Here is a 26,737-nt window from a genome sequence, read left to right on the forward strand (position 1 = left end):
AAACTTTCCTTGTTTTTCTAGAGATCACAGATTTTATTCTTTGCATGGAGACAACTTTACAGTAATGGCTTCAGAAAAGAGAAAAGTTTTTGTTGAAATTATAAAAGGAAGCATGCCAAAAATGCATAATGAGACTGTTCAGACATGGTTTGTGTGCCAGTAATTTGCTGGGTTGTGTTAGGAAGATGTGCTTTGTGAGACAGAAGATCAGGTGAACTGTTGCAAAGTGGTAATAAAGGACAAGCGTTGCTGTTTTCCTAAACTTTAAGAATCACAGTAACCAAGGTAAAATAATAAAGTAAGTCCTAACTTGAAAACAACCAGCAATCTGATACTGTAAATTAAAGGTAATCTAGCTAAAATGTTTCATTTTTACTAACTTTGCAAAAATTACATTCCTCACGCCTGAAAAACTACCCTGGGGCAGGGGCATTTGGTGAGAACACAGAGGCATGTTCAGTGTTAAAAACTTGCAAAACCAGAGTTTGAAAGACCATTTTAACCTGTCTGGACACAACAAATATAAAGTTAAAAAGCTCTAAACATCTACTATCACCTCATCAAAATAGGTATTAAGTTTTTTCATTTAATTGTGAATGTATGACTGCCTTCAGACATCATTTAAATATTTAAATACAGAAATACTTCCCTAGCATTTTGTTGTTTTGATTGTTTGGTTGATTTTAGATTTTTTTTAAGAGGGGCAATGTTTTAAGAGTGGTAAGGAGAATTCCTCATCTATATCAGGAGAACAGAAAGATTTTCAGACTGGCTACACCTGTTAACACACTGATTGTCAAAATACCAGCACATAGAATATGACAAGGAAACCAAATTTCAGAAGCATGGCTCAGTACAGTTTTCTTCTAAAGCAAGACTTTAGCATGAGATTATGAAACCATAAATAAGCACATATGAAATCTCCTTGTATTTTGAAGATTTACTTTACTTCTGGTTTTCTGTTTAATCCTCACTACTCTGGAGGCTGTTGTGATGCTGACTGCTTGATTTTCTCCATCAGAAGCCCAGGCAGTTCTCATATCACCTGAGTGCAGTATTAAATAGATGAAGATGTAAACAGAGTTGTCACCAAGGGGTTTGAAGGCACTCAGCATGTTAGGTGCATGGACAAATCAGACCCATTACGTCCTCTTTTTCTTTCTATTTCAGTTCATTGCCACTTGCCCTTTATCTTCTTCCCCAGCAACCCCCAATACATACCAAAACAGAAACAGCAAACCCTTCCTACTGCACACAGTGTGAAGCCAGGTTTAAAGACATATTGGCGTTGTATTTACTCATCACTTTACCCAAATCTTTCCACACTCTCCAGGCTCATATTGCTTTTTAAAAAAATTATTTTATTTATTTATTTTTTTTAAATTTTTTTCAATCCTGTACAAAACATTGGGCAGCTGCTTAAATGGGGAGCTTCTTTTTACTCACTGGCATACTTTTTTATTTCATTTCAGCTCTATGATGGGCCTGATGCAGAAGCCAACTTGATAGGCACTTTCTGTGGACAGTCTCTTCCACTGGCAGGGAGCACTACAGGGACCAGCCTTCATGTGGAGTTTTACTCTGATGGACTGAATGCTAGAAGTGGGTTCCAGATGCTATGGCACGTTAATGGTAAGTTAGCCATGTTTCCTGTGGGAAGGTAGGTTTCCTTCCCTGTGTGTGTAATGGAGTTCCAGCTTATGCCACTCTATGCAATCTAAATAGAAATAACCCATTACAGCTCTAAATCCATTGCATTTCCTCACAGTTCTTCACATACTGTCCCAGTGGATGTTTCTCCACATGTATGCAGTCAAAGATCAGCTGACTGGAAATTGAGAGCCATTAGTGAAACATGCTTTCATTTCCAGGGGTAGGCACAGGGATGAAGGGCCTGTCCAGAATTTCTGTACTGAGCAGGATCTAGATGCTGTCACGGGTAACTGTGAATGACTTGGCCTTTTTAAATGGAGCATTCAGCCCCCTGTTTTCCCCATTTCTATAGACTTCTGTTTTCTGTGCAGACTTCTCTCTAGTTTAATTTAGTGGCACTTGTTTTCTTTGGTAGTGTCCACTTCCAGCTGCCCCCCCCTCCATTTCTCTGCATGAAGTAACATTGGCTAGGATGTGCTTTGGGTGTTCTCTTGTTCTTTCATGTCATGAAAACTGTCACAGGCCTTATTAAACAGGCAAGCACGCCTGCCAACTAGAAACAAATCTGTTAATGATTGTACAACGGCAAACTATGTTTCCAGTTTCTTCAGAAGTGAGGCTACAAATGTAATATTTTTCACTCTGCTTATTTAGCAGCAATTGTGGACTGTAACAAGGTTAAGTCCTGTGCCATTGTAAATCCCATCAAAGGGGTCTCAACCTCGAAAATAATTAAATCACCCCAGTTGCCCTGTCTGTCTCACCAGTCCGCAGCATTCAGGTTTGGCAGCGTGGAGAAGCAGCTGAAGTGGCTGCAGAGCCCCACTGTGGGTTGCTGAACACGGGTTTGAATGGAAGCTCCTTGCTCCTACCACAGACTGCTGGAGCTTGCAGGTTCCCAAAGGGCTCTGCTGGCTCCACAGAGGTGCCTTGCTTTCAGTGGGTGAATGAAAGAGCATTTCTGGGTAAGGGAGGGACACGCTGGGGAGTGGGATGTGCAGCAGGAGCCAGCAGGGGAAGGGCCCCAGCACAAAGGTGCCTTCTTGTGCTTTGGGCTGACGTCATTCTGGAGCTGCACAAAAGAAGAAAAAGCAGAGGCTTTTATGCACAGCCAGATGACATCAGTTCCATACAGTAGCCATGGAGCTGGGTTAACTTGCTTTTCTAAAGCTCTCAAAGCTTTCCAGAATCTGCCTGCCTGGTAAACACTCTTGTGCTTTCCCTCCTTTCCCACCCCTCTGCAGTTCTTTGCTGCACTGACATTCATTTCTCTGTCAGACAGCACTGCCCTTCTGTTAATTCCTGCACACTAAGCTCCACCCTAATGCTGCACAGGGCCCAGACTGCTAATATGGGGCTGTGTCTAAGCAGCAGACCAGGAGCTGTGGGGTCAGATAGGCTTGGCTCTTAGGGAATGTCATTGCTGGCTCAGACCATCACAGCTGTGACTTCTGACAGCTTGCAATGTGAGTGCAAGTTCCTCTGGAGCCGAGTACAGCTGTCATATTTTTGTTCATTCTAAAAATTTCCTTTTCTCCATTGGTGTCATGCACAAATACAGCTATTTCTCTTACTCTTGGTGGCTGCATTACCTGGTTGCCATAGAGTGGATAAATTAGATATGTCTCTATGGTTGGGGTACTATATTTACCTCTCCCTTCTGAAAATCTTTCAAGTTCATAGAAAAATTTCATTGGAAAAAGTCTCCTTGTCTAGGGGAACTGATCAGGAGAAGCAGCCTCTGAGTTGGGTATTTCACAGTGAAGCATTTGGGTCCCTTCTTCTCTGAGGGCAAATTCCTAGGGGAATCTACATCCAGATCTGGTAACATCTCACCTGACAAGAAAATAACAGAGCTACATATATTGCTGAGAGAAGAGCTTTTATTTCTGCTCAACTGACAAATGTATGCTCTAGAGTTCAAGCTGCTGTGAACTATTTCTCAGGCTGTCCGTGTGCTCCTTAACTGGCAGTGTGAAGCCTCTATGAGATATCTATCAAGGACATTCACATGTTTTGATGGTAAAGAGAGCAGCACTTATATTTGCCATGTGCCTGATACAGTTTGCTTCAGACACTCTTCCCAGCAGCTTTTTCACAGTTGGGAGGCAGTCAAAAAAAGACAAAAGCATACCTCATTGATAGCTGATTTGAATAGCCCCTCCTGCCATAGACGAAACAAAACTGTTTTGATTTAAAATATTTGCATATGATCTTCTGAGCTGCTGAGGAAACCTGCTTTAGAAAGTGGTTCTTTGAAAACCTAAAGGCTTACACAAAGCAGAATTAGTATCTGATCTTAGGAGAATGCTGTTATTTATGCCTGAAAATGTCCTATGTAATTTTAACTTGGATAGAAAGCTCTAGTGCAGAGAAGTCAATTTAAAAATTATTGTGGTTCTGAAAGAATGCTGTTCTTCTAAGGGGGTTTCATTGATGACGATGGATTTAGAATTGATTTGGCTGAATCACTAATGTTTTTTTCTGCAGTCAGGGTCTCAAAAGGATTATTTACCGGTAGAAAGCTTGAATCTGCAAGGTGCTTATTTTATTTTCACTCTGCTTTAGGGAGGTTAATATAGGCAAATATATATAGGCACATATATTGGCCCTTTGAGAAAGAACAAACTTGTGGTAACAGTCTGGATATTGCAAAGATGGAATACCCATCAAATTGCTTTCCCTAAAAAAATTCAGGAGGCCAAGAGGGCAAAGATCTCTCAGTGCAAAATTACACCAGTGACAACTGTCATATCTGAGAAGACACATATTTCCTAGAACTGTCACTTACCTTATTAAGAAACGTGCATGTAGGGCCTCACTGCTTTATATATACATCTGCATTTCATTGGAAGCTCACTCATTTGGCTGCTTGGCTGTCAATAGACCTTTTAAATTTAATTGTCTCTTCTCGACATAGTCCAAATTTGCACCAATTGTTCTTCTTTCTGTTTCACATTGTCAGTATATGTGTCAGGTCCAATGTTAAACAGTTTGTTAGTTCTTCAGAGAAGCACTACAGAAACAGAGGTGAGATGAAGATGCAGAAGCCATTCACTGGAAACATTTGTCAGGCATTCATTAGGACTGCTGAACAGAATATCAGCCTCCATGTCAGCAAGGGAGCTGAGGTCCAGATTTTCTAAGCCTGAGTCATAGGTCTGTTGTTTATTTCTTGTGTAACCTTTCACAAATTGCCATTTTTTTCAGTTTCCAAAATGACTATTCCTTTTCAGTGTCTTTCTGAAACATTAAGTCTAAGGATGAACAAGGTCTGGTATTAACAAAGCAGAAAGCAGAAAAATCCCAAAACAGTCTCTCACTTGAATTTTTACTCTCATGCATAAAGCCTTATCACATAAATTATTCTACTTCATCCATTGGACAATATTCTATAACCAAACCTACCCAAGAGAGCAAAAGTTTTCAGGATCAAATCCAAATTATACTTCACGCAAGTATTATTGTAGTACAGGAAAAGGTTTACAGTACATGCTCCTTGCAGTTAGAGTCAGCTTAGATTTACTAAAATGTTTCACCATGAATACCACAATTGGAAAACTCTGTATCCTTGCATTTCCCTAACTTTGATTTTGCAGGAACAGTGCTAGTTCTCTTTAAGCTTTATGCTTGGGATTTTTCTAGCATGTGGCTAAAACATACCCACAAATAAATCTGAACACCTAGCAAATAAGTTTTCCACAGATTACAACATTTCTGTTCAGCTATAAGTATTAATGAGAATAGGGATTCTTCTTTGGCTAATGAACACCATCTGCTAGTCAGGCAGGCAGTAATATGGAAAGATCTGTAAATCATCCCTTGCACAATTTTCAATGAATACGTAGATTTTAGTCAGAGGAAAGCAAAACCACCAAATACATGTTTCCTAAGGTTTCTGTTTGTTGTTTGATTTCCTAGCAACTAACACCAGACTAGGTAGTAGTTTTCAGCAGTTTTCAAGGGAATTCCAGAACCTTTACACTACTAAAAGAATATCTCCCCGTCCTTATTTTTTTCTCTGTTTAACTGCAGGGCTGAAATGTTCAAAATTACTGCAAGGAGGTTGGCACAAAATGGTCATATGCTGTATGCAGTTCAGCTGCAAACAACTTTTCCACAGTGCAGCTGTCTGCATCTCACAGCACACAGCAAGACCATGTATTTCTGTGCTCAGAAAAACTTCTAAAGATGTTACAGTAGGAGCAGAATGGCTTGGTATTATTCACTATTATTTCAATGAGAGCTGAAGTAATGCATCTATTTATAGGTTCTGCTTCTGCCTTTTTATTTATCCCTAGAGACCAAATTTTTTTACTTTATTGCTATAAACAGCACAAATTCCATTTATTTGAATAGAATCAAAATTTTATTTGATGTTTGCAGACAAATACAAATATTGGGAGGTTTGTATTAATGTAATTAATAATTCATATAACTTTGTAATCAAAGTTGCATTTCAAAAAGTTCATGATTTTTCTCATTTTGGCATTGGAATACAGCAAGTGAGTTAAATTGGGAACATATGTTTTAATCTCTTAAGTATTTATGTAAATATTTTTTAAAAATCAACTACCATCTATATTTTCAGCCAAGAACAACAGAATTGACTTTTACCTCTTCCTTATGAAGATCAGAAATATCATGCACAGACTTCCTGGCAGTTGGTCAGAGAGTTCAGAGATAATGCTTCTGCTCTGAAGTGGAGGTTTCTTGTGGCATATGCTGGTCAGTCAAAAAAATTCAAGTGTGAAGTTCACATATTTGCAAAGCTCAGTAAGTTCTTCTTTCAGCTATTAGTCAGTGAATGCTTAGGCAGAAACTCAAGTAATTCTGATCTTTTTGCAAAGAACTTATAAGCAACTTTACCTCCATTTTACTGGAGCACTTTGAAAGAATCCCTCCATGTTAAAAAAAAGCAAGCCTTTTCTGGGAACTTATTAACTTATTTAGTTGAAAGAGAAGAAACTGGACATTAAAAACAGTTTGACCTTCTCACTCCTCATGTGCTTCCAGAGAATGTCGATTGAGCTCAAAGGAAATATAAACCTCTCTGGAGAGGGAGTGTGAGTAATCTGAATGCTACCTGCAAGGATTGCATGGAAGAAAGGTCTGTGCCTCAAAGAAGAGCACACAAGCTTTCCTCCCTTCTGAACCATTTCAGGTTTAAATAAAAAAATGTCTTTCGTGGCTATCAGGAAACTCTTAGTAGGAGAAGCTGAGTCATAAGTGCCTGTTAAGTTTGAAAATGTTCCCAGCTTTCTTTGGGCTGAGATAAATAGCAATTGGCTTTGTTTTGCCTGCTGAAACTCCCCTGATCCCCGTTCCCACCCCTCAGCAGCAGAGACATGAAGTCTGTTTGTTGAGAAATCTTTCTGTTTCCCAAGCTGCTCAAGCAGCTTTTTCCTCCTGAGGTCTCTCCTTAGTGGCTGTGTAATTGTGGCTGCTGAGGGGAAGGAAAGTCTGCAAATTCCTCTGAAAGGCTTCCCTGACAACAACACCTTTTTTTCTGCAGCTGTAAAACCTTAACAACCTGGTTTCTTTAGAGGAAACTGGGAGAAAAAAGGGATGGTGGTTTACACTGAAGCTTTCTTCCTCTCCATCTCACTGATGAAATGCTCATGGATATCAAAGTTTAATATTTACTTATGCTGACAGCCTCAGGAAAGGAAGTGTGCTGCCTTTTTCTCCACAGGGATCAAAGGCAAGTTTAGTTTAAAATACATTTAAAAACTTCTTTAGTTCCTAAATTGAGATGCCCAGTAGCTTGACAATGTAGCATTGTGACTGCAGGGCAAAGCCACCTGTGGCTGCTTCAGGTGCAGCAAGGTGGGGAAAAGGGAGAAGAGCTAAGTCTGTGCCAATTCACCTGTGAGTCACTTTCAGCTGTGTAAAGGTTTACTTGGATTAGTGGGAATTCTTTTGTTTAAAAGGTGCTTTTCTAGTGCATACTGTGTGATGGACTGAGAGAGATCAGTGTTACATAGCTGCCATGGTCTCACATATGTATTTACATATTTTACATATTTTAGCTTAAAATAGATTTTTATAGCTTTGCTCCCTTTTAGACCTGCTGCTCTTTCCCCTCACAGATTAGTGTTTTGCAGTCTAGAAGTCCTATAGCCAGCTATGAGGAAGTCAAAGTCAGGTTTTCTGTGTGAAGCTGAAAGACCCCATGGTAGAGATGAGGGTAAGTGCTTCTGGGACTTAGCAGCCACAAGCTTGGCATGACAGACATTATGGAAAATATTTGCAGTTAATTGAAGATCTTGATCCACAGCTTCATGGAAATATGGTGTAAAGCAGAGCAATGGCCAAAGACACCTTGTACAAATTGCAAATTCTTCTTAGATTTAATAGAGATTAGATAAGTTTTATACATCTGTGTGTATATGTTGAGCAGATCAAAGGGGTACTTTATTTGGTTTATCTTATAAAGTATCTTCTGTAAATAAAGGCTCTGATACAGATGTTAGTTATCACTTCTGATATACCACAGTATTTGCCTCTGGGAATATGGAGCTCACGGTTTGTTAGATGGTTTTCTTAACTATTTTGGGGCTTTGCAATGTGACTTTCCTTTGGAGATGAAGCCAAAGAGATTGATGGAATGAGGGCATTACAATGCTCAAGTGACCCTATAAATTCTGTGTAAGCAAAAGATTAGTGCCTATTTGAAACATTTGGGGGGCTTATAATGTAAAGAGCAAAAAAAATGCTTCTGGAAGGCAGAGTGGCACACACAAAATCAGATCAAACACAGAATCCTTTTTCTTTCTACATGTGACAGGTACATAGCCACCCTACTGACTTTTCTAAAGGTAAAGTTTCACTATTAATATAGCTGATCTAAATCTGCCCTGGTACTGGGAGGGCTGCTATGCCTTCCTACCGTGTTTATGCCTGAACTTGGGGACTGAGTCAGGAATAGCATTCTTCCCAGGAATTCATTAAAGAGAGGCTAGTGCTACACTTAGCACATCTCAATAAAGCAATGATAAAACTAATCTCAGATGTTCAGCTGCTTTGTCCTGTTAAATCAGGGCCTGCATTTCATCCATTGTTTTGCTACTGTTTTGGGGTTTTTTTTGAAATTTAGCTCATAGTTGTAAGAACTTAGTCACCCCAGGATCTGGGGAGTGGAGTTAGGACAATACATTCTTATCTGAAAAGAAAATACATAACATTTCAAACACAGCTTGTGTAACAACTGCACTGTTACAATTGAATAAAAACGAACATTAAACCCACCAAGTGTCAGAAAGCTGGTTTATCCACTGTGATCTGGCAACTTGTAATCATGCTCTGTAGGCTGAGGCAAATTGAATTGTCTTTAATTTTATGATTCCTAAAGCAGTGGGAAATGGCATTTTTACAACAATAGAAAGACCTCCCTATGATAACTTAGCTTGTGCATTATTTGAAGTCAGTAAGAGCTGAGAATGGATCTGATTTAGGTTTCTTGAACTGATAAAGTTAGAAGCCAATTTTAAAAAAATCGCTTTTTTTCTCTGTGTCTCAGCAGTGAGAGCAGATGCTGAGGTTTGTACGAAACGTACCAAAACAGGAGGTGAAGTACTTCCTGCACAGGCAGTGAAACAGCTCCAGCCTGCCATTCTCTTCCCGGGTTCCCTGGGACAGGACACACCTTCCAGCCCAGTGTACACATCTGTGGATGAAATGGGTGCTACTGCCTGTCCTTATCAGAGCTGTCAGTGAGTTTTTCCAGACCTCCTCACCAGCAGCTGCTTTGCTTTGTTGTCAGGTTGTGGAGAAGAACTCTCTGGCCCTTCTGGTTCATTTCACAGCCCTGGCTACCCCAACAGATACCCAAGCAATAGGGAATGCATCTGGTACATCCACACAACGCCTGGTAGCAGCATTCAACTCACCATTCAGGAATTCGACATTGAGTATCACCCAAACTGCAGCTATGATGTTTTGGAGGTAAGAGCATTAGTTTTACTCCTCTAAACTACGCAAGTTATATTAATTTCTGTCTGAAACAGGTAATCCCAAGAACTGCAGATGCAGAACAAACAATTCTACCACAATATCCCATTTCTGCTGTGGCTACAGTTATGTTCAACGGGTATTGTCACAGAAACCACAATGCTCTTATTATTTTTTGCTTTTATGTCTTTGGTGACTGTATACCTTAATCAATCATGATGTTATGCACTGTATGCACTTCCTAACAAGCGACAAAACTACTTTGAAAAACTTAGTCTTAAAAACTCCACCTTTTATGAAGAACTAAGTGTAGAGTGCTGTACCATGAAGATAATTTCCTGATGTAAAGGAACATGATGGATCACTGCAGGGGATAATTCAGGTGAGACCTCGTGTAGGGCCTTCCAAAGCATGTGGGGGGATTTATAACCCTGAGTGATGAAAATTATGAAGGATCTTTGCACACACACAAAAATATATAAAAGAAGAGGCAATATCCTAGTCATCTTAGAGTGATGGAAAAAGGAGAAAAGGGGCCTCTCTAAGGATGCTGTGACCTTTAAGAGACCCACAGGACTGGATGACCCTGTTATATATGAGATCTTTTCACTCATGTTGATAAGCAACCAGGTGACCAATCTCAGCTAACAGAGTTGAATCAACTTCCAGTACAGGAAGAAGGAATAGGAAATAATTTCAGGAAGAAATTGTTTAGAGCTGTAGACTTTCTCGACTGCTCTAACTTGAGACATTTCAGATCATTAATGGAGGTGCACTTGCTGTGACTTTTTATCATGTTAATACATGGGTGACTTTTTAATGTTTTTGTCATGAATGCAAAAGATTGATTAAGAGAACTTGTACCACTCTGCTGTAGCCTTTCTTCTCCTCCTAACCTAACCTCTTCTCCTGATCTAATACAGCATACAGTTAGACAACTTTCTGTCCAGCACCCACACCTATGTTCTGCTGTCAATTCCCACATTCTGACTTCTGTAGGATCTGGGTGTAAGGAAGTTGTTCCATGAATTCTCCATCAGTAGCATTGGCAAATATGCCTGCATGTCACATTGCTGACAGTAGAGACTGTGAGTAAGGGACCTGTACTGGCTGGTTTGGGAATTGATAGAGTCTGTTGTATTGCATCTTCATTGTTCTTTGTGCCCAGAATTACTAGACTGAAGGTAACCTGCCTATAAACTTCCATTATGCCTCTGTTGCCCAGAAGAATCCATTAAAACAGCCTCCAAATCTAAATTAACTGTGGATGACCATTTCTTGAATAGTCCAAGGACAATACCTGTATCTGCATATGGTTGCTCAGAAGCTATCAGGATCCAGCAAGAGTACAGATGGCTGAAAATCATTTGTTTGAGAACTTTTTGACTGGGAAGGTAGCTGGCCTAGAGCCAGGTGAGTGTGTTGCCAGACACACTTAAAGACACCATTTAACAGGACCCTGCAGTTTGCTGCTCTGTGTTCCTGAGCAAGGTATTCACCTTAGGTTTTGGGTTTCCTTTCTTTGCCATTTGCAGCTTAGTTGCTATGTTTTGCTTCTTTCCAACCAGACTGACTCATCTGCACAGATGCTCACCTTGCTGCTTGAACTCCCCTGCCTTCCTGCCCTCAGAGTTGGCATGCTTCGAGTTATTTGTCTCCTGACCTTGGTTCATCCAGTTCCCAACACCTGTCTCTGATCTGCCTGCAGATAACCTAACATAAATCGACTTACAGGGGAAAATTTATTCATGTCTTAGTGCGTGATCAAAGGTCCTGCCTGGCAGCACAGAGGTTCCCCTGCCAAACTGCAGGCACAGTGGAACTCTATGTACCTTGCCACATACATATTTTCTTTCTTTTGTTATAAAATTTATTCATACCATGATTGACATAGTCTGAGCAGAACAAGTGATGACTCAGATTTAGTTGAGAAAAAAAAAAGAACAAGGCTAGCCATTTTCAGAAGCTGCTTTATCTTGTCATCTTGTCAGTTTCTTTCCTGTAGTTGTCTATGTATTTCCAAGCTGCAAACCACACATACATTTAAGTTTGCAGAGTGCTAAAAAAGAGGTTACTGGTGTGCTTTTGATACAGTGTCTTTCAGTCATCACTAAGGTTCCAAAGGTCTTTCACTTTCACGTTATCATTCCAAAAGTATCTTGTCTAAGTATCTCTGGGGTTTGAAGTCTATTTTTTCCTATGGTTATTCTCCTGATTTCATGTTTTCCTCATCTCTGAGTAGCAAGTTCTACTGCTTCTCTCTTCCTTTCACATCAAAAAAATTTCCAGTTTTAATAGGAAGTCAAAATCCGTACTAAAGTAGCTCTGCACTCTGCTGTCCCTCCATGTCCCATTCAGTCTGCTACCTGAAATAATATGTCCTATAATAAATATTTCCTAGCAATCACTAAATTTGCTGTCCTGGATGCATTTAGCTTTTGCTTAGGAACGCCTCATCCCTTTGACCTGGCAGTGAATTTAGGAAAATTCTAAGAGATTTTCTCATTGCAACACCTTTGTTGCTAACTTCATTTTTGTACCATAGTTTCTTGGATATTTCAAACTTTCATATTTGTCTGAAGCATACTTGTTCTTGTAAAATGCAGTGTCTCCCTTCCCTTTCCTTTGACAATGCCTCTTAGACAAGCTGTCATTTCCATGTCAGTATCCCAGGACTGCCATGTGTTTCACCAAAACCATGCAATAATAGTTACATTATTTTTTTTTTAATGTGAAATCCTCAGGTTATCCCCATGGCTCAAGTATTCGATGCATTCTTGTTTAGTCCTTCTCCCTATTTCTTTTATGACACTGTTTCAGTCTGTCTTTTTTTCTTTCCCATCTAATTCCATTCCTATCATAAACATCCAGAAGCAAATTCAAATTGTTCTTACAGATGTTTTCTAGAAATTTTTAATGGAAATAGAAGACATTATTCTGGACATAATGAAAGAATTGGAATAATTTTTAAATGGCTTCCATTGAAAATACATTCATAGAGGAAAATTATCATGTTTGTGTTGAATAAATTATGACACATAAATGGTGACATCTCCTTTAGCATGGACCAGATTTTTACAAACTATAATTATATTCTGCCTCAGCAAGATGTAACCCTGAGGTGAAAAGGAAGACTGTCAATCTATTGCACTTCCAAGTCAGATGCTCTGTTTTTCTCATTTAGATATACAGAAAATCAGGTATTTCCACTGTTCTTAATTGTCTGTCAAAGCCAGGCTCTCTCTTTGCTGGAAGTCATATCTGAGTACGGATCAGTGTTATTCCCAGAAAATCTGTGTCATGAGGGTGACCAACTGCATAAAAACAGCTTTCTGTTGCTCATAACTCTGGAATGCTGACTGTTAAGATTAAATGGAGCTAATGGGGCAGAAGCAAACGATAAGAACAGATTAAAACCATGGGCTTTATGGCAGTGTCCTGCAGCCCTGCTGTGCCATCTAATACCACTTTATCTTAGGGTCAGGTACTCTGGTCAGACTAGATGTTTATATATTTTTTTTCACCTCAGACATCCTATCACTCTTTATGAACCACACCCTTGAATTAATTCTTTCCATCCATTCTCCTATCTCTCTTCTTTTTTCATGTGGTAACTATTGGTTTTTCTCTTTGCAGCCAAATATAATATTTTATTGTTTTTTGTCATGGAAACACTCAAACTTATTTTTGTTCCAGCCCTTATGAAAGCATCTGATTAATTGAACTGGCCTAAAGGAGAAAATACACTCATAACTATAAGGAGCATGCCTCTGACTGCTTTTTATTTTGAAACTGCAGAAGCTGTTACTGAACAGTTAACAATGTAAAGGAGACCCATAAACTTGAGATTTCCATCAGTATTTCTCCCCCATCCTTACTTCTTTCCCAACAGGTCAATTCAAAGTGTTCAGCTTGGGCCAAGTTAATTTCTGAGGTAATGCTGCAGAAATCAGCAGGGTTTATGTCAGAGCTGGGTTTGGTTCCCTTGCCCATGGTGTGCAGACAGCCCCAGGGAGCCCCAGGGATGATATGAGAGGCTGGTCCATGAGACTGATTAGATGCATTTTAGAAACTCCTGCTGTTTCCTCTGCCACACAGCTTCCCTAGGCTGGTTTAGATGATTAAGAGCATGTGTTCCTGCTAGATCTCATGCTGTGGCTCTGACTCAGTGAATGTACCACAAACACATTTTAAAATTCACATTTGAACAGACTTCTGACAAATGCAGCAGTCACTGGGCCTCACAAGCAGCCAAGCAGTGAGATTTTTCTGAAGACACTGAGCTTCCAGCAGACAAACAGGCTGCTCCCCCAGACCATGACAGCTTCATTACAGATTCTGAATCTGAGCTGTGATTTCATCCACACTGACTTCTGTTGAGTGCCTTGAGACGATCGATTGGACAGAGGAACCATTATCCATTCAAGTCATGCAGCCTCCCTGCAGAATGCAAAAAAGTGCTGTCTTGGTCAAAATAAAAATGTTTAAGCTATTAAGCCTGTGTTATCAGCCACCAAAGCCAAATACTGTCTTTTGAACATCTAACAGACTATGATGTTTATAGAAAAATTTATTCCTTATTTCTTCTGTGGATGCAAGCCTCATTTCCTGAAATCTCACATTAACCTGGAGTCACTGAATTTTTTTTTCAGTTAAAACCGAATAATTTCTCTTATATCTCTAACATCAGAGCAGTGCCAGGCCCTCTGAGTAGTTAGTGAGCACACATTAATCAAATTATGTAACAATGCATTACATTTAGCCCTGGATGTGGGGGGACTAGCTCAGCTCTTTGTTAGACTTGCTCAGATATTTAGCTTGGACAGAACCCAAACTGCTTCTGGGGTTTAAAATGAGAGAGCTTATTAAAATATTGAGTTTCCCCTCATCTTGAAATGATCATAGGAAAAAAGGACACATATAAAGCTGTTTCTAAGAGTACTGTCACTTTCTGAGAAAGATGCATAGATTGCTTCTTTTAACTTTTTTGACATTTACCAAACTATTAATTTTTGGAGTGGACTTGAGGTGCTAGTGTTGGAAAATTCTGATGAGATTTGTTGCCTTATATTCCTGTTCTCCGCTTTTGGGGTTTTTCTGTTTGTTTGGTCTTTTTTGTTGTTGTTTTAGGTTGTTGGGGTTTTTTTGTTGTTAGAACTTGCTGTTATCTAGTTTGGTTTTGGGATTTATACATAATATATGTTTATAGAATTAGAATCTTTCTATTACTTGTTCAGTTGCTGAAAGAGAGCAGCATATTCTTTATTTGGTGTATCTCTTTTACAGTTTTCACATCCAAGGTTACTGCCAAGCTGACTTTTGCAGCTGCAGTCCTAGCAGGGACATACAGTGGAAGGTCGTAGACTGTTAGTATCGGGTGCCATTTCATTAGCATGCAGGAAGCCAAGAAAATCCAATCATTGAGGGCTCTAGGCACCACAATCACATGTCAGTTGGAAATTGCACTGAGCATGTGTGTTTCCTTCAGCTTTGAGAGGGAAGACTAGGGAAGGTGAGCCAGTTCCACCAGTTACAAATGGGTTCAAATTAAAATCCTACATCCCTTCTGGAAAACGAGAAACAGGGTAAACAAGGCTCAGCACTGCCATCTAATTCACTTCACTTGGTTTAAAAATGCATTGTAAGTACATAATACTGCTGTGATGCTTAAGGGAGTGGTGGTTCTCTGTTTTTGACTGCCTGAGGTACTCTCTTCTGCGTAGGAAATAATTACTCTTAAAAGCCAAAACCCGTTTTTTGTGGCAATATGTATGCTATATATTCTTAGCTCCAAAGAACATTATTAAAATGTTGTCTACTTGACCTAAATCCAGTATTTTGGATATTTATGCTGCCCTTAAAGTAAATAAAGTTATAAAGTTGCAATGTTTCTTTTTTTAAATTTTTTCTTCTTTTTTTTTTTAATCAGAAGGAATTATTAAATCAGCTCCCAATTTAAAAATCAACTATGCCTCTAAATATCAATGATGCAAATCATCAGCACAGGTTCCTACAAAAAGAAGCAGTTTGTTTGCATAAGCATGCAAAAAAAAAAAGTCTGGGTTTATCTGCCCAGAGAAACAAGGTGCTAATTCTGGAGGGAAAGGGAAGAAGAATCTGGCCAAGTCCCCAGACAGAAAATTCTATTTAATGCAAGGTTATTCTCAAATCGTCTAGAATTTGAAATTTGAATTGTACAGGTGGTTCAGATACCAAGTAAGAGAAAATTACTCTGTTAGCTGCCTTACATTATAAAATGTTGAATAATTTTCAATACTTATAGATGGGTGTTTATTTCCTCCTAAAAACTGAACAATTCTCATGTACTCTGTCTGACAGATACTTTCTTTGGGAAATTTTGACAATATTTCTTCCACTTGTAGGTCTTTGGTGGCCCAGATTTCCTCTCTCCTAGGCTAGCCCAGCTGTGTGTTTCAAGATCAGCACAGAACCCACTGCGAGTCTCCACCACTGGCAATTCAGCCATTGTCCGTTTCTCGACAGATACAGCAGTGACAGGGAAAGGTTTTAGTGCCTCCTGGCAAGAAAATCCAGGTGGTGAGTATACTGATTAATACCATCAGAAATTCAGGAAGTGTGAGAATTGAGGATCACCCATGCAAGCATTCAAAGTAGTCAAACAGCACAGGACTGAAAGCTGAAAGAGAATTTTGGTGATACTGAATTTGGTAACACTAGGAGATGCTGAAGAACACAGAGAATTAAAAATCGTCTAATTATTAACTCCATTAACTCTAATTATTAACTCTATTAAATCTAGGCCTATTTATGTATTTTGTTTAGGTTTCTTCTCTACATAATTAATGAAGACATTCCTGCAATCAGCAAAAGATTTTGCATGCTACCACTTCTCCCCACCCACTTGCCCATACAGAGTCTTTTATTCACTGAATGATGCTTTTGGTTTTAAATGGTAAAGTGAAAAATATCTGAGAACATGGCTTAACTTGAAAAAATCAGTGGCTTAGACCCCCAAAATATTTGGTGTGATTAGTAAATGCTTGCTCTCTATAAGGTTCATTATTTGTGATTATTTGTTCATAGCCTTACTGGTAATCAGTAAAAGAAGAGGTATGCTTAAAATACTCAACCATGTCTCTACATGGGAGTTCTTATAAAGAAGCCAATTATCGGAAAAAAAATGCAAGGAAAAGTGATGAGAGGCAAATTTTAATTCTTGCAGTTTTGCTTGATTAAGCACACTGACTCATTAATTTGTCAAGGTTTATACTTCTCCTCTCTCACAAGTTTTATGGGAATGGCACAAGATTTTTTTCTTAATAAAAGAAGTCTACAATAGCCCTTTGAATTAATCCTCTTCTGAGATCTGGCAGCTTTTTTTTTCTACTTAGGCCCCCTGAAGCTTTCTTATCCCTTTACAATGTCTTGCCTGCTGTACTCCAACCCCCTCTAGCCTCTAAAATACCCACTCACCAGAATGCAATAACAGTACAGTAACAGTATAGTTTTTTATCCTTCCAGCAGGCTGCCTCCACCTACTGCAATCCCAATGTCTTTCTTTCTCCCTCCTCCATCTCTTTTTAAGATATAAAAGTCCGTTTGTGTTAGTCTTGTTGAAATCCCTGGTACTTCCCACACAGAATCCATCATTCCAGGCCATTTAGATATTCATGAGCACCAGATCTGTTCTGACCAGAAGTATCTGAGGGTGGAGTCCTCAGGAAGTCCTCAACCTCATGGTTAGAGAAGTAAAAATTTGAGGTTTGCAATTGCTGCACAGCTCATGAGCAATGAAGAGCTTCCGGCTCTGTCAGTAAAGAAATATTTTTCTCACCCTATACTCAGCTAGGCCTAGTTATTGCTTTCTCAGTATGCCAGGTCTCTGGCATTCATATGAACAGTATTTTGGATTGCTTTTAAAGTATCTAGGATAGAGGAATACCAGCACTAATACTTCAGCCTTTACAACATCTACTACCAGCTTGGGGCTACATTACTCAGAGCAGTGTTTTTGCATATTCAGTTATAATGATAATGTTATACTTTCCTAAAAGTAATTTCCATTGATTTTTGTTGCACATTTCAACAGTCGTAGCATCTTAGAAAAGCTTAATGTAGGAAACATAAAGAAGAAGGTGTTCTTAGTTTAAAAATAGAGGGGGGTTCTCACTAAGCGTACAAGAAAAGAGCTTGTGATTAAAACTGATTGTGTCTTTTTCAGGCTGTGGTGGTATTTTCCAAGCTACCAGTGGGGAAATCCATTCTCCAAACTATCCTCAACCTTATAACAACAACACAGATTGTTCCTGGGTTATCCAAGTTGACCAGAGCCACAGAGTCCTATTGAATTTCACAGATTTTGACATTGAAAATCACCATTCATGTAACTTTGACAATGTTGAAGTAAGTAACAAAAGAAATTTCAAAAGTTTCCTTAATTAGTCTGGTGAAATGCTTGCAAAATAGCCTCCTACATAGATGACTGCTATGATGACACCCTTTCCCTTTTACAGTGCAGTTTACCACGGCTTGCTCCAAGCCATAGGATGAACTGCTAGCATATATGGCAGATTGCCCACACTCTGCTACAAACTCAGGAGAGAGGGAGTCTGCATCCAGAGGGAATTGTTGCTGGCTGATTTTCTTTATGTATGCACTGTTTATTCAGGTGCTTTGCAGCTGTCTGTTTAATTGCTTCATTAGACCCACTGCTCTCTTTAAAGCTTCACATTGCTGCTGGTTTGTGAACTTTTGTTGGTATCACAGAAATTCAAATTGCTTCTCAGTCAATGCACAACAACGAAAACTCTCCAGGTCTCCTCTTGGCCTTTTGGGAGCAGGGACATGAAACCCTGACCCTCGATGTCAGATTGCACTTCACTCAGTACAAAGGCATGTGTGATCAGTACTAGTCAGATAAAGCACAGTGGCTGTAGCCTAAAATCCAGCTTTCCTCTCCTTGATAAACTTTCATTCATAAAGAACTCAATTTGGCAGGAGCTGAGACTCTTTTGAAAACAGCATCATTTTTAACAACATTGACTTGTAAAGCTTTTTTGTACTAAACTAGGAAAAAAGGAAATGTGTCCCCATTTTGCTAAGCAGAACTGAAAATTTTGCCCACAATGCATCTTTGTACAATGACTGTTCCTTATTTTTTTCTTCCTGGTTATGGAGCATAAGGAAATATGGTTATGTATTTTTATTTAAATTATTGACTACATCAGGGGACCTTTGAAAAAGAACTTTCAGATCTTCTGTGCTATGTCACAGGAGTAGAAAGTCAAAGTGCCTGACAGAAACACAGGCTATCTGAGATGGTAGTATTTGTATTAATGCAAACAAACCATTCACAAATTAAGGGCTAAATTCTGAAAAGGCCTGATATACCAGTTTCTCTTCTAGACCTGATGCCAAGGGGTATTTGCACGTATCTTAACACTTTGTGGAGTAGTCATCTCCAAGAGCTCCTTTCAGCTACAAGCACAAGTCTCTCATTGCCTTTACAGGCTGGATAGGACACTGAGTTTTGAATCATTGAAAAGAATCATTGCCTCAGTAGGCAGAGGAGATGGCTGTGCCAGAGCTCTTTGCATGAACAGAGTCTGCAGACCATGTGCAGTGACACCCCTTGTCCTCCAAAGCTATAGCAGGATCAGTTGTTTGCTTCTGCTTTTTGGTTTTTGGGGGTGATGAAGAACAAAGTTGCCCATTAGGCCCAGCTGTGCAAACACAACTGGAGATTCAAATTTGATGCAGACATCAATCACTGCCTACCATGTAGAGTGTGGTTTGAAAATTGATGAGGGGGAATGCTGGTTTCAAGCCAAGAGATAATAAAGGTGTCTGAGGCCTTGGTGTATAAGGTAGAGTTTTTCACTGCTCATGTAGGGGAACCAGCAGGGCAAGAAGGGAGGAAATGAGGTTTTTTTCACTCCTGGTATGCCAATAATACGAGAATCACTTGTTACCAAAACCTATATGTGATTTGTGTTCACCTCGTTTCCAGATTTGCTATATGCCTCATACATAGGAGAACAGAGTGAGGGGACAGAGGGTGGCTGGAAAATATAAGTAGATGTCTGACTGTGAATGGTTTAGGAATTGCATTCCAAAAGCTGTGCAAATGGAAAATACAGGCAGCTAAGGAAGCAGGTGGGTTGTTTGTCTCTCCCTAATATAGGAGCAACTACCATGTATGAGTAGCACAGTGGTTCCACCCTTTTCTGTTTCTTGAATTTTTTACTTATCTGTATGGGTTTTATTTGCTCTGTGAGTTCTCTTGGGACTTCCCTCCACCCTTGAGTGTACCAGTGGTGTTTTCCTTCACCCCCCCTGCTTCTAGATCCACTCATTTTTCCCTGCATTATGACTCAAGTTTTTGGGTTTTTTTCAAATATTTCTACCATAAATTCCTTTCTAATGGGGAACACATGAAAGTGTATTTTTTTCCTCCAAGGTTTTCCATTGCATGTATATTATGTGAGCAAAGTGGGAGGAGGGAAAATACTTGTGTCTGCTGCTTATTGGCTATGCTGCAACTCCATAAAACCTGGTGCATTTTTCAGTTCTGCTCAGTGATTTCAGATGAGCACAGATCTAGGTTCAGCCAAATGTTTTCTGAGCCTGTGATGGTAAATCATGGGATAACTGCTCTGAGCTCCTCTAGAGCCAATGGAAGGAGCAAAGTGAACACATTTTTCATTCGTTTAGCTTTCTAAATTTCATTGAATCCTCTGTTTCTGCGCCTCAGTTTTCTTTATTATTTGCTCTCAGAACAGATGACCATCTTTTCATCTGTTAAATGAGGATGTATAGCCTTTCTCTAATCTCAAGTCTAACTCAGTTATATTATGTAGAAAGCATATGGTCTTTGAGAGTTTTTTGTTGTCATTGCCACCATACTTGAGTAAATTTTTAATTCCTCTCTGTGTACCAACCCTTGTGTACTTCTATCAGGAGAGTGTGACTCACAAAAAAATTGTTTATTTGAAGGAAAACGGAAGGAAAGAAATTGTGAATGCACCAATTGCTGTATTTTTGGACTGTTTAACCAATAATGTATCTGATGCTATGCCAGGAGCTCAGGTCAGCAAGAGTTTCAAGTATTTGGAGAATGGAGGAGGACATGGCTCAGAAGGGAGTGCTTGTAGCACAAGGTCCTGAAAAGGCACATGAGAAATAGCTAATTCTGTCCAGTCATTTTGATTAAGTAAATGTTATTTTTCTTTCCTGTTGAAGTATAACAAGTAAAAGACAGGAATGTACAAATGTAAGCTTCTAGGAGAAAAAGAGGAGGTATGACTTCATTTATTCCAGGTGCTGGCAAAGAGGATCTTTCAAGACAGAACAGTTAGAAATATGTGGAGTTTTTTTGACTCAGAAGGCAAAAACTGCCATCTTTTTGTCATGTGTTTGTGCAAAATTCAAGACACATTTGAAGAAGAAGGCAATGAGCCAGTTATGTTCACTGTGGAAAGGGAAGTGCTGCTATGCACAATGCAACTGAAAACTTGGCTTTTAAGTAAGCAGATGCATCAATTTTCCTTAGTCACACAGCCACAAAAATGCATTTCTCAGATGTTTTCAAAATAACTTTAAGAGACTGCAGAGACTCAACTCTTTCCTGAACTAGTGTGTGAATATTGTGGTTTCTGATCTAACTGCAAGCCTGAAATCCTCCTGGTCTATCCTCAGCTGGGCAGAGGCACACAGATCAAAGCCAGCATTTTACCAGAGCAGTCAGACCCTCTCTTTATGCCCTGTCAATTCAATGCTTCTTCTCAGTTCTGGCATTCAGATAAAATCCTCTCACTACTGTCTAGGGAAAGACACTGCTTTAATTCCTAAGGGTTATTTTTTCCCTCACATTCCATGGTTTGTGGTTTTTAAATCCAGGCAGTCTGATTTATATACAGAATATATGTGCAGAGGAAGAATAAACACTGCACACTGTGTATTAGAGGGCTGATTGTGGCAGGCTGCCAAGAGAGAAGAAAAGGTTGAATGGATGGATGTTTTTGGGTGTCTTTACCAGGTACTCATTTTAACAGGCGTTGCAGACTTAATACTCCATCACAAGATCCCACACAGCTAGCTAGTGTTCACAGAATCACAGGCAAATGTTTAATTCATGAGTACAGCATTGACTATGTAGGGTATGTCAGGGGATTAAGGAGGAGTTTTGTCCCTTGTTTCTTAGCTCTGAAGTTTATTTGAGACAGGTCATCTTTCTCTCAGCTGCTGGTCTGTTTCATTCTTTTTTCACAAATATGTTCAAAAGCTTTTGCATACTGGAGACAGAAACATTGCATTGTGTTACGCAGTCTAGTTAAAAATTTCTAAATCATTGGTGCTGCCTTGCACAGACTTGCTACAATGTGAGGCACTTTGAAGTAAAGGATGATATTCTCAATAAGAAGTACATATCTTCTGGTCTGATGGTAATTGTATATCTTTTATAGAGCTTTTAGCATCCTGGCTCCATTTTTGGGTGCTCCTGTACACATTTTAACCCATATTTTTCTCCATTGTATTAAATGATGTGCCTATGGCAGAGCAGGACGTTAATGCTGAAACAGGAACTGAATTCAGCTGCTGTTGCAGCCCAAAGGCTCTTCCTCTGTGGGTCATGTAACTGCTGGGAGCTCCAGCTCCACACTCCTTACTGCTGAATGCAGGCACTTCTGAGACTGTCTCATGGCAGCAGCAGGAGCAAATCATCAATCAAATTCTGCTGGAGTGCTAGGAAGGATTAATGGGAGACTGAAACTGTGGCCATTTTTCTCTCTGTTTACTTTCTTTTGTCAAAACTGTGATGTTGCTTAAGTTATGAACTCATTGGTTCTAACTACTCTGTCCTTCTCTTCCTGATTGTGAAACAGGAAGGAAACAAAATTATCAGCTGTAGGGGGAAAAAAAAGAGAAGGAAGACATTTGTGGTAAAATTAAAAGTGAAGTTTTGTAAACCTATCTATTTTCTTCCTCCTTTTTTTTTTTTCCACTTTGTTTTACCCCCTGCTTAAATAGCACTTCATTTATATGTGTGTTATTCAGCACTCTAAAGCTGTTATAAAACATAGATATAGGACTCTGATCCTTGATGCTGGATCTAAAAACTGTAATCCTAGTGATCTTTTACCCGGAGTCATAGCTCTCACTGATGCACCAGTTGCATGTTTGGGCCAGTTTGAACATCTTTGCTGAGACAAGATGTAGGATTTAAATGAATGAAAGCTACACAGGAGCTCATGTTAGCCATTAACAGAAAACAACAAATATATGGGGACAAATGGATTGTTAAAGGAGAGTTGCTTCAATACCCAATACATGAAAGAAGATGTTTACTTGGGGCATTTCTGTTACAAGGGTCACAGTAACTTCAACCTGAAATATATGCATTTTTTGGAAATTGCCACTTAAGAGAGGCAATGTACAGTTTGTTTGCACTGCCCATAGCAGGACTATAGTCCTGATCATGATCAAAATATATGAAACATAAAAGAAGGAATGAAATAAAAGGTTTCTCAATACTCCCATTGAAACCAAATACTTCATTTGATCTTTTCATAACAGGTATTTGATGGCCCTAACAATGAAGCACCACTTCTTAGAAAACTCTGTGGAACACAGCATCCTCCTCCTATCACATCCTCCAAGAACCAGATGTACATCCGACTGCACTCCGACACCACCATCCAGCACAGGGGCTTCCATGCTCAGTTCACTCAGGGTAATTTCATCATTTGCATCGATGCATATTCATCTAATCACCACTTTGTATCTGACACAGTCTTTTAGCACAGCTGATAATGGGAAGTGTAATTTCTACCCATGCAGCACACCAGTGTGTATCTTTATCGGGAGCAAATGTTCTCGAATTATAGATGGAAGACTTTAAAGTCCAAGGATCAACTTAGATTCTTCAACTGGGAAAAAAAGAAGTCATACTTTTTATAGCAAGGCATCTAGCACACATCAGCTACCTCTTATTCTTCCTTCCTAGACTTAGCTGTCCATAACTGTCCTGAGAAAAATGTGCAACTGGCAGTTTCCACAGACCTAGTGACAAAATAACATTTTATCCATCCATCCATGCGCATGAATCCGAAAAGCTATAAAAGAATTCTGTGTGGTGCTGTTGATGAAGTCCATGGATTCAGGCCTGCACACCCTGCCAAACATCAACTATCCAATTTGTGGTGGACTAATTGGTATTTTACATGGTTTCCTTTTTAATGAAAAAACGACACCAGCTGGGCAGAATTTTTCCTGAAGTTACATATTATTTGATACCTGGTGGTTTGTTTTTACTTTTTCTCAATAATTTGGGAAACAGTTTTCCCCCAAGATACAGACATTTAATTTTTGCAGAGAAAATCAGTTTCTCTCATTTTCCTCTCTGGAATCTTTGCACTAAAAATTATTGCTTTTCCCAAAAATGTTTCTTTTGTTGAAAATATTGTGAAAAATTGTAAAGAAAAGGGGGATTTTGTATCAACAAAAATCTCAGAAACTCCAGTTATTGAGGTACTAGTTAGATACCTAATTAGGCATTTCTGGCTAACAGCTGTGAGAGCCTAAACTGTTCAACTTTCTCAGAACACCTTTACTGGATTCAGTACCGCACAAACCATGTCTGGTGAGTGGGGGCTCCCTGCCTAGGATGTTAGCAACCCAGCTTCCCTCTTCCTGAAAAACTCAGTTAGCTAAGTCCCATCTTTTTTCTTTTTTCTTTTTTCTTTTTTTTTTTTTTTTTTTTTTTTTTTTTTTTTTTTTTTTTTTTGGTATTTTAGGCAGCACAGCACAATAAATGAGCCTCACTCTTTAGTACACATCTCCTCACCCTGCAGTTTAAAGCAGGTGTGTGTTAAACTCTGACCTGGGTAGTTTATGAGCAGCCAGTGAAGTCCTGCAGTCAGTCAAACTTGTGTGTGTGTGCAACACTTCACACAACTGCAGTTTTGCTGACAGGTCCTGAAGAGGATCCTGCCAATGCAATGTGGGGCCACCCTTGGGTGCTGGAAGGTTGTGGACAGTTACTTATGATTTTATTCTTAATAGCTGCTAGCATAGACAAATGACCAGAGAAATTGGTGTATTGCACTACCCTGAAAAACCCTGAAACCCCAGGACATCTCTTCTGGGCTATGAAGAGATGAAAAATATCAAGTCTAAAGTCAGTCTAGCTTCTTGCAGATGGTCAACCAGGAGCAGCATGGCATGTGGATCCATGTCAAGAAAGTGCCGCCAGTGCTGGGAACTAATCCTTAAGTCTCTTCTTGTTATTAACTACTATTGTGAATTTAATCTTCATTTCATGTTGATGTATCATGTTTATGCATTCATTTTCACTACAGAATCTAAGCAAGGTGATTTGTATATGTAAATATTTATATATGTACCTATATCTTTGTGTTTCTTTCTAAAGCTTGTGGAAGTTTCATAGAGTCAGATTCAGTTGGGGCAGCAATTTCCTCTCCTCTGTATCCTGCCAAATACCCAGACAATCAGAACTGCAGCTGGATTATTCAGGCTCAGGAACCATGTAAGTAAAAACATCTTTTATAGTTAGTTGGGATGACTAACATCCTCATCTTCTTTTCTGTAATAACAATGCAAAATTCCTCCTTTATTTCTTTAGGAAGTTCTGCATCCTGGTAGTTGGTGAGTGTGGCTCTCCCAGTCTGTCACGAGTCAGATTTCACTGAAAAGATTTAGTGCATAGTGAGGAAAATAATTTACAACTTTGTCATCTTAGCCAATTTACTGTGACCCAAGTGTTACAATTATAAATGAGGTGTTGAATACTATGTGAAGTTGGATTCATTTGTAATAATTTAGGCACTTGTATTTAGCAGACCTTATTTTGGTCTGGAGTTGTGTTCTATGAAATCTATGCTCTTAAAATTAAAAAAATTAGATTGAATAATGAGAAAAGGTACACAGAAATTTCAATTTGAAATGCAAACAACAATATATAATTAAACTGCTGTTATGTGCACAGATACACTCTCAGTTATTCATAATATTACACAGATTTATGATTGACCATAAAACACCAAATATTTTCCATCAGATACTTCTATTACCTTTAATACCCTGTATTACCTTTACCTTGTATAAAATTCCTAAAAAAAATTTGTATGTGTTAAATCCTATAATAGTGTCCTGGTATCCTAATTTTAAACAGCAACTATTTTGCATCAGTTGTACATATTATATTTAGAAATTGTTGTTAAAATCCTAGAATATTTCTATCATAAGTTTATTTTGCTAATTTATTAAACAAATATCAATTTACCAAGAAAATACCAAAACATAAATCGGGAGATAAGCAATTCTTTTTTTATATACAAATAGGATGTCCATGAAAAGGACATCACCTATCCAACGTTTATTTTTAAAGACAAACTTTCCCTGGATTCATATTGAAAACTCACACATGACTGCTGTCTCCTGAATGACAGGAGTGAGTATGAGACACCATAAAAATGCTGTGTAGGAAGCAGTGACTTGCTCCACTTAGCAGCAGGACCACCCCCTGCCTCATGTTACAGCTCCCCGTGGCTTCGTTACGCCGTCGCATGGCATTACATAAATACACAATATACACACATTGTATTGCATACCCATGTCCAATAGATTTAGCCAATGGCAGGCCACAGCAGAGCTCCTGCTCTGCTTTTATTGGGAAGGCCAACAAGTCTCCTGCTCTGGCCACCCACTGTGTTTTTCCTTTTTGCTGTGTATCCTGAGGATCTGCATTGATAGCTGTAATTGATTGACCAGGCGTCAGAGGAGTGCAGAACATGCGTATGCAGCTGAGTGCCAGTCAGGGCACCCTGCTGACTGCAGCCTGGCCTCCATGGCTCTCATTTCGGCTTGGCACCCTGCTGAATGCTGCCTGGGCTCCATGGCTGTCATTTCAGCTTATTCAAGCCAGTTAAGTGGGGCCCAGTGCAAAGCAAAACATTTGTGTCAAATTCAGCTTGGTCAGTGTGAGAGAAAACTTAGTTATCATCTAAATAATGAGACTCTTTCTGACCCACTCAAGCTGCATGGAACCCTAAGGCCAATAGTAACTTCTGTCCCAGGCTGGTGTCCCAGAAGGACAACTTCTCTTCTGCCAGCTGTGACTTCACCTTTG

General features: G+C 39.3%; 1 protein-coding gene and 1 long non-coding RNA gene across 3 annotated transcripts in view; one reads left to right on the forward strand and one right to left on the reverse strand.

The window, feature by feature from the left end:
- CUBN (cubilin) overlaps positions 1-26,737 on the forward strand; it is a 132,724-nt gene that overhangs the window by 44,710 nt on the left and 61,277 nt on the right. The window contains exons 20-25 of the mRNA XM_014875659.2: positions 1,473-1,632; positions 9,419-9,600; positions 15,990-16,164; positions 17,810-17,991; positions 23,164-23,320; positions 25,019-25,135. Coding sequence (XP_014731145.2) covers positions 1,473-1,632; positions 9,419-9,600; positions 15,990-16,164; positions 17,810-17,991; positions 23,164-23,320; positions 25,019-25,135 — 973 coding nt within the window. The remainder of the gene's footprint in view (positions 1-1,472; positions 1,633-9,418; positions 9,601-15,989; positions 16,165-17,809; positions 17,992-23,163; positions 23,321-25,018; positions 25,136-26,737) is intronic.
- Positions 1,626-6,948, reverse strand: LOC148225103 (uncharacterized). 2 transcript variants are annotated; one of them, XR_015802183.1, is made up of 3 exons: positions 6,271-6,948; positions 4,445-4,669; positions 1,626-2,725 (listed from the first exon to the last, which is right to left on the reverse strand). It is a non-coding gene; the product is annotated as an uncharacterized LOC148225103 (long non-coding RNA). The 2 variants fall into 2 exon arrangements; XR_015802184.1 differs by having other exon boundaries at positions 4,445-4,910.

The sequence above is a fragment of the Sturnus vulgaris genome, chromosome 1 (assembly GCF_052056855.1).
Source record: "Sturnus vulgaris isolate bStuVul1 chromosome 1, bStuVul1.hap1, whole genome shotgun sequence".
NCBI classification, from domain to species: domain Eukaryota; kingdom Metazoa; phylum Chordata; class Aves; order Passeriformes; family Sturnidae; genus Sturnus; species Sturnus vulgaris.